The 14,719-nt window shown below is 53.4% G+C and overlaps 1 protein-coding gene across 5 annotated transcripts in view; it reads right to left on the reverse strand.

Moving 5' to 3' along the window:
* Positions 1-201: 201 nt before the first annotated feature.
* Positions 202-14,719, reverse strand: part of USH1C (USH1 protein network component harmonin) — a 47,893-nt gene continuing 33,375 nt past the window's right edge. For 3 of the 5 annotated variants that reach the window (XM_023239625.2, XM_023239626.2, XM_023239627.2), the window contains exons 16-23: positions 12,909-13,028; positions 11,776-11,826; positions 9,025-9,066; positions 8,421-8,474; positions 7,994-8,093; positions 4,218-4,324; positions 2,882-2,937; positions 202-650 (exon numbers count right to left, since the gene is read on the reverse strand). In XM_023239625.2, the coding sequence (XP_023095393.1) occupies positions 638-650; positions 2,882-2,937; positions 4,218-4,324; positions 7,994-8,093; positions 8,421-8,474; positions 9,025-9,066; positions 11,776-11,826; positions 12,909-13,028 (543 nt within the window). In that variant the 3' untranslated portion in view covers positions 202-637. The other 2 variants (XM_023239629.2, XM_023239628.2) reach the window with 2 other exon arrangements.

Here is a 14,719-nt window from a genome sequence, read left to right on the forward strand (position 1 = left end):
TGCTGCTCCAGCCCCCCTTCCTCAAAGCCAGCCACTGGCCATTTGATCATGTCCTTATGTCAGACCCAGATTCCAGAGCTGGGTCCTGTCTCCTACTCTTGAATAAGGGCCAAGACCTTACGTTTTGTTTGTTTTTGTACTTTTTTTTTCAACTTGAGAGTTTTGAATCTGCTGCCCCAATCCACACTCACTTCTGGAAGCTGGAAAATACAACAGTTTATTTTGTTAACGAGTTCAGAGGAAGATTTGTGGCAGCAATTAGCAGAAGTAAGAGGAGAGGGAGGGGAAAGAAACCCAGGAGTCAGGGCCTGTTCAAATTCAAGGGGGTAGTCTCCCAGGGCTGGGAGAAACCAAATTCACAGGGCTGGAAGCAAGAAATGAGAGTCTGGATCCCAGGGCCCCTCTTCAGAACAGCTTCTTCCTCCCTCCATGGTGGGCATCAGAGTGGCCTGCAGGGTTCCTTACGGAGCCCTACTTTAGGGCCAGTGGGAGTCTGAAATCCCTGGGTGCTGGCTGCAGGTTTCCAGGGTGCCTGCAGGCTGGCATCTCTCAAGGCTGGTTCCAGGCTTTGTGTTCAGGAGGGTGAGTCCAGAGCTCGCTGGCTTCAAGGGGTGAATTTGGTTTCTCCTTCTGGACTTCAGAAGAAGGTCCTGTGGGGAAGAAGAAGCAGACCAGGCGGATGCAGGCCTTGTGGGTGCACACGCAGCCCAGGGCAGGGCCTGACAACAGGCAGCACACGGCAGGCCCCACACAGCTCCACAGACGCTATAGCCACAACACACGAGGCCAGGGAGAGGTCAGAAGGGATATGTGGGATGAGACAGGAGGGGACCAGAAGGCAGTGTGGGGTCCCTTACAAAGAGCACATGACAAGTGGCAGAAAACATAGGGCCACTGAGGCCATCCCAGAAGGCAGGGCAGAGCGGGCCCACTGTCTTGGGAGCGTGAGGTCCTCATGTTTTGAGAAACTTGTAACAGAAAAGTCAACAAGTCCAGGCCTCAGTCTGCCCCATATGCTGCCAGCTGCGGGCCTTAGGCCACACCAAACACCAGTTTCATGGCCACCTGCCAGCTCTGTCCATGAGCACAGCTCTGTCACAGAGTGGGAAGCCCATCCCCAAACTGGGCTCCACAGTGTTCCACAGAGGACACTGTCAAGGGAGCTGGAGCCAAGGGAGAGAGAAGGCACAGGGGACAGTTTGGTCCAAGCAGGGCTCAGGCCATGACAAGTCACAACAGGACATGAACAGCTCAGATAGGCCAACCCTGGTTCTTTGGACCAGCCTTAATTGCCTCCTAATTGCCCTGGCTCTGCCCAAGCATGGGGCCTGGTAGAGCAGGGGCTCCCAGAGGGTGGTGTTCCCAGGGAAGGGAGGCACATTTCGCTGAGGACACCTCTGGGGGGGATATCCAGGCTGCACTTCCTCTGGGCTCACCCAGCCCATCAGGCACTGTCTGTGCCCAGTAGAGAATGGTGCTCACTGCCCCCACCCTGCTTGCATGGGTGCTGCATAGCACCCGTGGCTGTTCTCAAGGGCTCTGGTGAGTGGGATACCCAGGTCCCGAGTGTGCTACAAACTGGGCTCTGCTTGGCTCCCCCTGAGTGGGAGGGTCTTTGAGGTGGACAAAATTCCAGGGTGGCCCCCAGCAGGCCTGGATGGCACTTCAGGGATGGAGCCTTGTACAGCCCTCCAGATGCCAGTCCAAAGAACCTGCCAGCACCGGCAGCAGATGGCCACTGCATGCAGCATGGACAGACAGGGCCCTGTAGCCCGCCTGCCTATTCACCGTGGGGGGCTGCCAGGCTCCAGCTGCAGGAGGAACCTGTGTCTATGCACGGGAGCACGGTCTTCAAGGAACTTTCGGACCGGCTGGGGGCTTTCGGCTGCAGAGGAGGGAAGAGAAGAGCTACATACGCAGAGCAGAGCAGGAAACACAAAACGTGGCTTGGTTATTTTCAGGCAGAGCTCCAGCAGACCTCTCTCTTCACTTAGCAACCGTCTTGGGTCCTGCCTAGGCCCTGGGTCCAGAATTAATTGTTACAGGACCTTGATTTCTCCAAGACGTACCCAGAACTCAGCCGGTGCAGGGCGGAGGAAGCAAACAGGCACAACCAAGACAGGCAAGCAGTGAGGTGAGGAATAAGTGTGTGTGGGGGGGGGAGGTGCAGGGGTGGGGGGAGGAAGGTGATGAGGATGGACACCAGACACCAAAGAGGCAGACAGACAGACAGACAGCGAGGGGAAATGGATACACAGTAAAAGAGAGGAGAGCACAGATTTGGGTCAGGAACAGAGGAAGCAAGAAAAGGACAGGGTAAGAGAGAAGGGACATATACATCAAGAAACAGACATACAGAGAATCATAGAGCAAGATGGAGACTGGCCTAAGGCTCCCTGAAGATCCTGCAGGATGGGGCCAAAGCCTGTGGTCTTGGCTGCTTAGAGACTCAGCATGAGGAAATGCAGTTACGTATCCAGGAAGAACTACCAGATAGTAAAAGACACAGAAATGTGGAAACTAGCTGATGATGGTGCAGGGGATGAAGTGCTGAGTGGGGAATCAGAAATGCTGAGGCTGTCCCAGCTTCATCATTCACTTGGCCTGAGATCTTGACCAGCTCTGGGCCTCAGTTTTCCATATGTCAAGAAGAATTTGGACAAGACAGTCGTGGTGGCAGCACTGACAATGCTTGGGGACAGTGACTTCGTTCTAGGATTTTTCTAACCTGGAAGTTTTTAGGATCAATTACTCCTAGAAGCTGTGTGCTTGGACCAATCCTTCAGGCTAGATGAAGGCCGGGGGCAGAGTAGGAGAAGATAGCCAAGATTCTGGAGGAGGAGAAAGAGAAAGCAGAGGGCCAGGGGCCGCATACACTTACAGCTCGTCATCGTATTCCTTGGGGGGACAGACGGCAACAACAAGGTCGATCCAGTCCTGTGGGGAGAAGCCCTGTGACTCTGGGGCATGCTCAGGGATTGATGGCATGTCTTCCCTTGACACTCCATTCCCATTCCTGGTGGCTCAAGATCAGCTGGCTGGGGCCTTCTTCCCATGGGGAAGCTTCCAATCTCTGGGACTTCACAACCATAGAGTGCAAGGTTTATGAACCTTTGAATGACACTAAGTTCCCAAATGCTGATCTGTGGTCCAGAGCCAGGCAGCAATGTGAGAATCTACCTGGGGGATTTCTTAAAACTCTAGATTCATAGACATGCCCCTGGAAATCTGGGGAAGGTCCTGAGAAATAGTATTTTTAACAATCTCCCTAGATCAATCTGATGCACATCCAATCAGGGAACTTCAGGCCTAGCTTCCTGACTCTAACACTTGAATCCCCTCAATGGCATCACTGTCATCCTTGGCTTAGCCATCATTGTGCACCCTCGGCTTGGGTGTATCCAATAAAAAGTAAGTAAAGTATCACTGGGCCCCTCTACCATGCAATATAGCTCCTACCAGTGAACTGAAAGTTCTCCCCAGGACCTCCCCCCATCCAATCCAGTTCTGCCCTTAAGAAACACAGAGGACTCTTCTGTTCCCTCTACCCTAATGTAGCCCTTCAGATAATCAAAGACAGTCATCATGTTACCCGTGAATCTTCTCTTCTCCATATCCCTTCATGTGGGTCCCAGGCCCATCTGGTCAGCTTCCTCGGCACTGAACTTAATACCTCAGGCTCGGCTGCCTGCATACAGTTGCACAGGTTGTGCATTGCACAACGTGAGAGGGCACCATCCACACTGTAGTCTGTAGGAGGACACCCCCTCGGATTGTGCAGTGCACAGCCAGGGAAACCTTATGTGGTGGCCTTGACCCAGGTGGCTGTCTAATGAGCACAGAACAGACTACCACCAGACCCTCCTCCATTTTGGGCCCTCTACTTCTTTTAATGCTTTCTAGTAGCCCCAAGCACCTTTGATTCCTGATCAGTGCACACTTAGAGAAGGCCGTGCCACACCAGGTCTTCTGGAGTCTGTATTTGTGCCACCTGCTTTTTGGACTCAAGGCCAAGAACTGACATTTATTTTCCTGAATCCCATCTTGTCATACTGAGACCATTGGCTGGATGTGTTATATGGGTGTCACCCAAGAATTTCCGGGACCCTGGATACCCACCCTGGGATGGGGCATCCTGACTATAAGGCCTGGATGCAGAGGTCAGGGTTTGAGGCAGGCAGGCAGGGGAGGCAGACATGGAGGGGGTTTGCTCTTACCCCCTGACTCCAGGCCTTCTGCAGGGTGGCCTCTGCCTCAGCCAGGGTGTAGTCCGTCACAATCTTGCCATTGATCGCCATGACCTCATCCCCTTTCACAATGCCACCTGCAGGAAAATGAGGCTTATTGGTCAACTGGCCTGTACATGACATGTACCTGTCCCAGGGCTTGGCAAAGGTGAGGGGCAGGGGGTCACTGTAGGGCCATAGAAGGAACCTCACTCCTCAATTCTGAGATGGGCTCAGAAGGCATGGGGGGAACAATCCACTAGGTTATTCAAAGGGCACTTCCTACCCACCCTGTCCCCACTCCCTCACCCCAGCTCAGTAGAATCAGGACACCAGTGATGAACCATCGCCACCCCAGCCTTTGCCCAGGCCTCTACTATTGTGGAGGGAGGCAGACCTATGTTACCCATGAAGTCATCTGAAACATGAACTAGTTCTGTGAGCTGTCCCTGTCTGTGCTTCAGCCCTCTCGGTCTGCATCAGGCCCCTGAGAGGGCTGAGCTCCTTCCTGCCCCAGAGCCTTCACATGCTGTTCCACCTGGGACACTTGCCCCTTCTCTCCCTTCTCTTCTAGTGCTGAGATAAAATGTCTCCTTCTCAGAGAAGACTGCTCTGACCTTCACACAATCTCGAGCAGGTCTTTCCTATTGTTCTCTCACACCATCCCAGTCTTTTCCTGCAAATAATTTTCACAATTTATAATCATGCATCTATCTGTTGATTGATGGTCCCTCCCACCAGACTGTCTGCTCCATGAGGGCAGGGACCGTCTCTTTCGTTGGCTACCGTACCCCTAGCACTTACCATAATACCTAGCATACAAGTAAGAATTCACTGTATTTCTTGAATAAATGAATGATGTTAAAGGTCTTCCAGGATAAGATGACTTATGGTCTAATAAGTTTGGGAAAAGCTGAGTTACAAGCTAAGCAGAGTTACTCACTGCAGGACTTGTCAGAGCCTTGCACATGCTACTATGTATTGTGGCTCTCCAAGAAGTGGGTAGATTGTGCATGGTTTCTCATACATCTTCAACTTCAGAACCTTAAAAAATTTTTTTAAGGGATTTCTCTCAGTTCTGGTGTCCACGGAACATTCTCTGGATTATGTTGAAATAGATCACCCAGAAGCCTTGCGGGCCTGAAGCCACAGGAATGCGGTGTATGTTACTGAACACTGTGGTGTGGCAGTGGCTTAAAACACACAGGCTCCTGGAGAAACTTCCAGCAGCTGCTGGTAAGTCCAAAGCAGTTACCAGAGACTGCAGTTTCCTCTGGCCAGTGGGTCTGGGGAGAGGTGACTTTTTCCTTTTGTGCAAACCCAAGATGGAGCCTCAGGAGCAATAAGGCAGTGGTTGGGCTGGAGCTTTGTAAGGAAGGGAGGGACCCGGGAAAGTCATCCATTTTTTCTGGTCCTTTTTCCCTGCCAGACACAGTAGACAGGTGTCTTTCCTAGGCCAGGCAGCAACTCTTCACTCACCTGGTACTGAGATGTGTCAAATGGGCTAGGAGGGCAGCAGTGGGCCATGGCAGCTGCCTAGCTGAGCAGGCCCCGCTCCACAGCTGAAATGAAGGCTCAGAGTATGGCTGTGAGAGGCCTGAGGTCATCAGGGGGCCATAGGTGGGCACCGGATTCCCCTTTGTAACCAACAGAAGCCTGGCTGCCAGCAGCCTGGTGACTGTCCTATCACTCTGTCACCTGCCCATGTCGTCACCCACCCTTCATTCCACCATCTGCAGCCTAGCACATCCCAGGAGGGATCTGACCGTGGGATTCCTGCTCTGGCCTGGAAAGGTGAGGGGCCCGAGGCTTCTCCTTTAAGGCCACCGATTCCTTCACAAAAGAGTACTGAAAAGGCTCTTGGACTTGGAAGAAGGAATCACTGGGGCGCCTAGGTGGCTCAGTCGGTTAAAAAAACATCCGACTTCAGCTCAGGTCATGATCTCACAATTCGTGAGTTCAAGCCCTGTGTAGGGCTCTGTGCTGACAGCTCGGAGCCTAGAGCCTGCTTCGGATTCTGTGTCTTTCTCTCTGCCCCTCCCCTGCTCATGCTGGGTCTCTCAAAAATAAATAAATGTTAAAAAAAATTAGAAAAAAAAAAAAAAGAAATCACTAATGATGAGTTTCAGACCCTGACAGGTGAGTGGCTTTAAGGCAAGAAAAAGCAAAATGACAAAACTGCTTGGGTTCAAGTCCTGCCTCCACCACTTGCCAGCCATGGGTCCTTGAACAAGCATTTCACCTTTCTGTGCCTCGGTTCCCTAAGCTGTAAGATGAAAGTAACAACAGTACCTACTTTTGGTGTTGTCATAAGGATTAATGAGTTAATACACGTGAATACTTTAGACGGCATAGGTGCAGGTACTTAGAATGGCATCTGGTGCGTGGTGAGTTCTTGACAGATGTTGGCCCTTATTTTTTTTTAATTTTTAAAATGTTTTTATTTATTTTTGTTTTTTTTTTATTTTTTTTTCAAAGTTTTTTATTTATTTTTGGGACAGAGAGAGACAGAGCACGAACGGGGGAGGAGCAGAGAGAGAGGGAGACACAGAATCGGAAACAGGCTCCAGGCTCTGAGCCATCAGCCCAGAACCTGACGCGGGGCTCGAACTCACGGACCGCGAGATCGTGACCGGGCTGAAGTCGGACGCTTAACCGACTGCGCCACCCAGGCGCCCCATAAATGTTTTTATTTATTTTTGAAGGAGAGAGAGACCGAGCATGAGCAGGGGAGGAGCAGAGAGAGAGGGAGGCATAGAATTTGAAGCAGGCTCCAGGCTCCGAGCTGTCAGCACAGAGCCCGATGCGGGGCTCGAACTCACAAACTGTGAGATCATGACCTGAGCCGAAGTCGGACGCTTAGCCGACTGAGCCACCCAGGCGCCCCTGTTGGCCCTTATTTTTAAAAGAACAGGGAAGGTTTTGATGGTTTCTTTCTTGCTTTTACATGTGCTGTCCCCTCTTCCTGGAAAGTTATTTCCCATCATCATAAGGCTAACTCTGACTTATCTTTTTTTTTTTTTAATTTTTTTTTTAACGTTTATTTATTTTTGAGGCAGAGAGAGACAGAGCATGAACAGGGGAGGGGCAGAGAGAGAGGGAGACACAGAATCTGAAACAGGCTCCAGGCTCTGAGCTGTCAGCACAGAGCCCGACGCGGGGCTCGAACTCATGGACCGTGAGATCATGACCTGAGCTGAAGTCGGACGCTTAACCGACCAAGCCACCCAGGCGCCCCTGTTGGCCCTTATTTTTAAAAGAACAGGGAAGGTTTTGATGGTTTATTTCTCGCTTTTACATGTGCTGTCCCCTCTTCCTGGAAAGTTATTTCCCATCATCATAAGGCTAACACTGACTTATCTTTTAAGGCTCAGCTCAGGTATCATGCTTGTAGGGAGCCTTCCCTTGGTGGGTTAGGGGCCCCTCAGGATCCCACAACTTCCCTCCACACCCCCACTCCTCTGTCAGCTCTTAGCATGCTGCACTGTTATTGCCAGAATCAGACAATTCTGAGCATGTTTTCACCACTAGATGGGGAGCCCCTGGAGGGCAGGGTGGAGTCTGGTTCACTGTATACCCATAGCCCTGGCACTATCAAATGCCCACGGGCAACATGTGGGACTCAATGGATAGATGGACCCATTCAGATGGCGGGGAATTCTTGAGCAACTGTCGGCCCCCCTAAGTTGGCAGCTGTGTGCTTTCCTGAGGGGATCTGTATACCACCACACCATCCCCAAACTGGGGCATAGCTGGTCCCCACTCACCATGCCGCTCAGCAGCTCCCCCCTCATACACAGCTGAGACGACCACCTTTCCGACTGGGGAGTCCACACCGCCTTCCAGGGCCAGATCTAAGGATCCCTCCTGGTTAGAGAAAAACAGGCCTCAGGGATCCACGCAGACAGCAGCCTGTGGGCACCTGTGGGCCTCTTGACAGGGCTACAGAGAGGGCAAGAGAAGCCACGGGGCCAATGACAGTGCCATCAGGGAGAAAAGGGGGTAGGGACACTAAGTGGGACCTGGGTGTGTGGTCCCACCATTGGAGGGGACATTCCCAGTGGAGAAAGAAGAAGAAACGCGATCTGAGGAGTCGCCCAGGAGTCTCTTCAAGAGTAGAAGCAGGGGACCGAGATGGGAAGGGGCTGGGGCAGAGAAGGGTGGTGGCCGCCTGACTTTCACGTGCCCACGTACCTTCTTAATGCGTAGGAGGCGGACATCCTTCCCTATGATCTGCTCTGGGGTGAACTAGAGGGAACAGACAGTTGGAAGCTGTGAGTTTGCCTGGAGGGTAACGGTGGGGCCCCACAAAGTACATGGACAAGGGGACCCTTCCCAGCCCCACACCCATCGGTCTTCAACTGGGGGGGGTCCCAGGCCTCATGGCGGCCACATGGATACACACACACACACACACACACACACACACACACAGAGGTGGCCACGCAGATCCCAGATCCATTCTTTGTGAGAATTCCGTGAGGGCTGGGTGAGGATGTGCCACCCAGCAAACCACGCAGCACCTGGTCATAGGGCTCAGCATGTGAAACTGCGGTTATAACCCTCCTCGGCCCCAACCAGCCCTGGGGGTCACACCAGCCCTGTGGGTCACACCAGAGTGCTGTTTTGAAAGGAGCCTTCACCCCCAAAGACAAGTTGGGGATCCTTGGGGCTCCTCACTTGCCCCACTTCATCCCCAGGACCCCCAGGGCTCAGAATGTACCATCACTGAACACACCATAATCCCCCACTCCCACTCCTGGGATTACTCCCCAAGGGAGGAGAGTTATCTTCTCACCATGGAGTAGGGGTCAAAGTCTTCCTCATATTTCCGGAAATCCTGGAAGCAAAGGAAGGGTGTCAGGGCCACAGAACAGAGTTCCCTGAGGGTCGCTGTGGGAAACAAGCTTAAGGCAGAGGGAAAGACAGGAATGGGTCAGAGGCAGGGGAGAGCGTGGGGGGCCAGATGTGGCCTGGATGCAGATGCAGGGAGGAGGCGGGAAACCCCAATAGCCAGAGCGCCTCTGCCTGGGGAGAAGCAGGAAGCTATGACAGCATTTGAAAAAGCCCAGCCCTGGACCCTGCACCATTCCAGTGGGGTGGGCGTCTGGAGCTGGCAGCGGCACCCACTGATGTTCAGGTGGTCTGAGCAGCCAGTGTCAGCCTTGCCAAAGGTATCATCTGCCCACAGCTTCAAGGCATTCAGGTCCTATCTGAGTTCCTCCGGGTGCCCGTGAGAGGCCAGGTTCAGGTTCTGGGGATGAAGCCCAGCTTGTCTCCACCCAGTGCTCTGACCCCAAAGAAAGACAACACTGCGCAAGAGGCTGCTCTCCCTGGGGAATCGGGCCACAAGATGACTGGGGGGAGGGGAGAAAGGGATGTCAGGCTCCAGAAGGAACAGGGGTGTCTGCGCTTGCCCCATGCCCAGAACTGTTCTTTACGTAATGCTTATCTAGAATGTAAGAGTTCTCCCCAGAATCTTAGCCAGGGGAGGATGAAGGAGACATAGCTCAGGAGCTCTGGCTTGGGGAGGGCTTTGGGAACAATGTCCCCAAGGGTAGAAACAAGCTGGTAAGAAGGAAGATGGGGGGCAAAATCAGCACACACTGCCTTCCAAGGAATCACACGCAGAGAGTGGGAGCCCAGGGTCCACAGACTGAGGGTCCAGGTACGCCGAGTCCTAGAGCAGCAAAGCCATAGTTCATCCCCATGGGCAGGTGGGAGCAGAAGAGAGGCCCAGTGGCAGGGCCCACACAGGCCCTGCTAGACTACATGGGGCCACCCCCAGCACACAGTTCCTAGGCCACACCAAGCGTCCCCCCCAGGCCTGTGGCCAGCACCATGGAGAGGCCGCTGCCCTCTCTACGCCCAGCACGCAGCAAACAAGTTCTGGGCACAAGACGAGGAACAAGCATCAGCAGACAGGGAGGCCCAAACTCCCTGAGCATCAATCTGCCCTTCCTCCTCATGAGTCTTCATTGCTCAGGCTCAGCCCCCAAGAGCCTGGGAGTCTGGAGTCTGGCCCAGCTCAGAGGCCACTCCCAGGTCAGTCTGTGGGTGTCAGGAAACAGAGGAAGGGATGCGGCAAATCCAGGGGTGGGAGAGGTCACTAGGCAGGATATGGAGTCAATGCTCTTTCACTGAGGGCCCAGACCACTTCTAGCTATTTCTTCTGGAAAACTGGGCAGTGCTGGCTATGGGCTTCCCCTTCTCCCTCCCTGTGAGAATCTGCTCTCAGGATGGCCAGAAGGCAAGCATTTGTGTCTTGAGTTCAGATCATAGACTTATAAGCCACTACAGCTGGTCAGCCCTTGAAGAGGGAGGGCAACGCTTCATCCAAGAGATGGAGAAACTGAGGCCCAGAAAGCTGACATTTACGCCCCAGGTCATCCAGCCAGGGGGTAGTGGAGCAAGGGTTTGACGTCCAGTCTAGGTCCTTGGGCTTCTCACCATCCAGCCTCTCTCTCTTTGAGAGCTGTCTGTACCCTAAACAACAAGGCCTTTAAATATCTGTCTCATAATCACAGTGCTTCGAGAGGTAGGACGGTGTAGCAGGTAGGAGTCTGACCTCCTGGATGCAACTCCAGGGTCTGACAGTAGCTGTGCCATCATGGGCATGTTTCCTAACCTCTCTGTTTCAATTTCTCATCTACAAAATGGAGGTGATCATTGCACTTACCTCCTAGGGTTGCTATAAAGATTAAACGAGTTCAGATACATAACGTATTTAGAAACTGTGCTTGACACCTTGTTAGCTGTCGCCTGTCACTCCCCAGGCCTGGGCTGGGAGCAGCCTCCTTTGCAGACTCCCAGGTCTCACTGTGAAGCTGACACCTCCCTCTTGTATTGCTCTGCCTGTAGTCAAATCAGCCTGCGGTCTTGTGGCGGGTTATCGGTGAGGTTGGCTGCAAGGTCTTTCTCTGTCTTGGGATCTCTTTCACTGGTGGTGACACAGCCAATCCATTGGCTGGCTCTGTGAATATGAGCTTCCAGGAGGGGGGAAGATAAGTGGTTGCCTGTCTGATACCACTGCTCGGCTGGGGAAAAACGTCCATATCCTTGTGCACAGGAACACTCCAGGCAGGTGGAGGATCTGGGCTACCACATCCTTCCTGACTGATCCAGTGCCACGTAGAGCTGTGATCTGCCTTGAGGGGGCAAGACAGGGGAGGGACAGGGAGACACCTCAGGCCCCCCTTTCTTCTCTCCTAGGGCTGCAGCGAGGGCCCATCTTGGCCTCGGTGACCCTCTGAGGGTTCCCTCTGCCTGCTCCTCTTTGAACAAACAGTAGCAAAAGAGCAGAGCCCTCAAGGTCCTGCTGCTCTTAGCTTGGGGATGGGGTCTAATAAAGCCAGGGTCCCCTCCTGATCGAGACCGTTCCCAACTCCTGGCTGCAGGCAGCAGGAACATAGCTCTGGCCTGAGGTTCTGGCAGATGGTAGTTGGGGCTGCTTCAGAGCCAACTGGCACTCCCAGCAGCGAGAGCAGTCAGAGTGGGAGGGATGGGGGTGGCGGGGAGGACTACAGACACACGACAGGTATCGCTTTACTTGTCTGAACGCGGTCTGATAAACCACCATCCTCTTCAACATCTCCTGTGGCTGCCAGAAAAAAAAAAAAATAGAAAGTTCCACACCGGACGTTACCAATAGGTCTCGTCTGCCCTCTGGTGCCAAACCCTGGGCCTGCCAGCCTGGGGCTGCCCTGCCAACCTCCCTCCCCAAATAGACACAGCCTGATTTATGTCAGGGGCCTGCCCGACGCCCCCAGACGCAGCAGCTGCCCAGTTCAAGTCAAGCAGACGCCACTGGTTGTCACCAGCCAGAGAATGCGACATGGATGCATCAGCAGGTTATCCCAGGGGCATGAACTTTGATCTTTGGGAAGCTGACAGGACAGCAAAAGCTCAAAATAAGTATCTGAGCTGTCCTGCCCTGACATTTGGATAGGGTTTCCTTGAAAGGGGAAGAAAAATTCTGGCATGACTTTCTTCTCACTGTGGGTGGGAGTCCAGTCTGTGCCTGGTACCCCTGGGACATGAGGGTTACACATGGGTCAGCCGTAGGTGACTGGGAGTGGGCAGACTCTATTGCCCCCACCCCTCAGGACCATGCCTCACACTCCCAGTCCGGTGAGGAGTGAGCGACGAGTTGGAGAAACTGAGTGGATCCACTTTGGCCAGTTTTCCACCTGAGGGCCTTCTGCACCATGCCACGCCAGGCTTTAGGGGCAGAGGCCTGGGCCAGTGGAATCACTGTCGGTTTGGCAAGATGGCAACGTAGGTAAGAGCTTGAGCTGTGGAGTCTAAAAGACTCTGGAGTAAGTAGTAAGATCTTGCTCTGCCTTGGGCAACCGACTTAACCCCTCTATGCCTCAGTATCCTGACACACTGAATCCTGACACGCAGTAGGTTCACAATAAGTCTGAGCTGTTGCCATTATCACTTCTAGATGGAGCTCCAGGCCGTCTGGTCAAGTGAGGAAGAGGAATTTCACTGGTCCTGTCAACCCTGGCTTATACCCGTGTGGATTCACCTCTTGGCCAAGGAGAAGTCAGGAGCTGGCACTTAATGTGCGTTTGTATCCCACCTAACTCTCCCTCCAGAGGCAGCAGAACCCAGAGGAGACAGCTCTTGTCTCTGTCTCAGGAGATGCCCTGGAGAGAATCCAAGGAAGGGGCTTACCAGGACCTCGGATTTCACAGCTGGCCTGTAGATGAAGTTGGGCTCCTGGTGGACCATGACAGGTTTGGAGATGGTGGACACGCCAGGGCCTCGGGGAGGCTGTGGGCTTGGGCAAAATGTCTACAAGGGTTAGTTTAAGAGAGAAACCCATGTGAAGTCGTGGTGGGGGTGGCCCAGGTCAACCAGGGCACGTCAACACACATGCAAATTCACGTCATGCACATGCCGAACCCGCCTGGTTCATTCACCCTGTTGGAGGTGCTGAGGGTGTGATCTTCAGCAGAAAGACAAGTTCATTGGCCGCAGCGCATTCTGAGGCCACAGAAACTACTGGGTGGCTCTAAGAAATCAGAGACTTGAGCCAGAGCCTCGTTACAGGGGCGCCAGCAGCCACCGTCACTCAGAGGATACACTTTCAACGTTCTCTCTCAGTGGTCACGGATGCCATCCAGCCTCCTCTCTCCCTAAAGGCTATTTCTTCCGGCCACGGTTCCATCCCCTGGACTACACACAAAGCATCTGCTGTCCCTGGTGGGTGGTTACAGAGGCTCAAAGACTGACGGTGAGGACCAGTAAGAGTAGCATCCAGGAGAGCCGAAGCAACCTGTCTGCTTTGCTCTAACACACTCCATCACCTTGGACAAGACAAATCGATTCGGGTCACAGCTCTGCCCGTACTCTTCATGGGTCCCCGCTGACTACTGAGCTTCACCTGCAAGGTCCTTCATGAGTCTCTTCACCTTCATTTGCAACCTCATCCTTCACCCCTCACCCTCCCGGCTCTGCCTCACTTTAGCCTCCAAAACGCCAGGCTTTCTTGCCCTGATTTATGTATATGCTCTTTCCTCTCTCTGCTTTACCTGCCCAGGTGTTATCTTGGGTGTCACTGCCTTCATAAGGCACCCCTTGAGCTTTTCCTCTCCACCCCAGCTCATTACAGCACCTGTGTTCCCCCATCTCCCCCCAGGTAGCGTGGTAGTTTCCTGCTTACTTATATGTCCTCCTCACCAGATGGTCTCAGGCAGGGACTGGGCTGCCCATTTTGTGGTGGTTCTCCAGCGCCTGGCATAGTGTCTGGCATTTAGTAGGTGCTCACTGAACATGCTGAATGAATAAATGAAGGATTTAGTAGCATGCTGGGCACACAGAACAGTGCCTGGGCAGCAGGCATGGCCCTGAAACCCTTCCTCTGGCAGGTGTGATGTGGCAGGCACGTGTGCCACGCTGACACAAGTGGTTGTTTCCACCACCTGGTGCCTGCTGGAGGCTGAGCTGACGGTGCAGATGCAGACATGGGATCACCCACGCCTCCTGCGGCAGCACAGGTGACGACTCTCTCGGAGCATGCCATGAGGCAGGGGCAGCGGTACAAGGGCCAAAGTGCTGGCATGGGCAGGGTGAAGCTCACCAAAACAGCAGCCCCCTGGCCTTCAAGTCAGGAATAGCCCTGGCTTTGATGTGATTTAAGACACAAGGGTCCAGGGGCGCCTGGGTGGCTCAGTCGGTTAAGCATCTGACTTCAGCTCAGGTCACGATCTCATAGCTTGTGAATTCGAGCCCCGCGTCGGGCTCTGTGCTGGCAGCTCAGAGCCTGGAACCTGCTTCAGATTCTGTGTCTCCCTCTCTCTCTGCCCCTCCCGCGTTCATGCTCTGTCTCTCTCTGTCTCAAAAATAAATAAACATTAAAAAAAAAAAAAAAGACACAAGGGTCCAGGTTTCAGAGGCTCCTTGTGTTGAGGAATTTTTAACCTTCCCTGTGCTCTGATGGGGAACTAACAGTGGGAGCTTCGTGATTCTTGGAGGAATCCGAG

This window comes from Felis catus, chromosome D1 (genome assembly GCF_018350175.1).
Source record: "Felis catus isolate Fca126 chromosome D1, F.catus_Fca126_mat1.0, whole genome shotgun sequence".
Taxonomy (NCBI): domain Eukaryota; kingdom Metazoa; phylum Chordata; class Mammalia; order Carnivora; family Felidae; genus Felis; species Felis catus.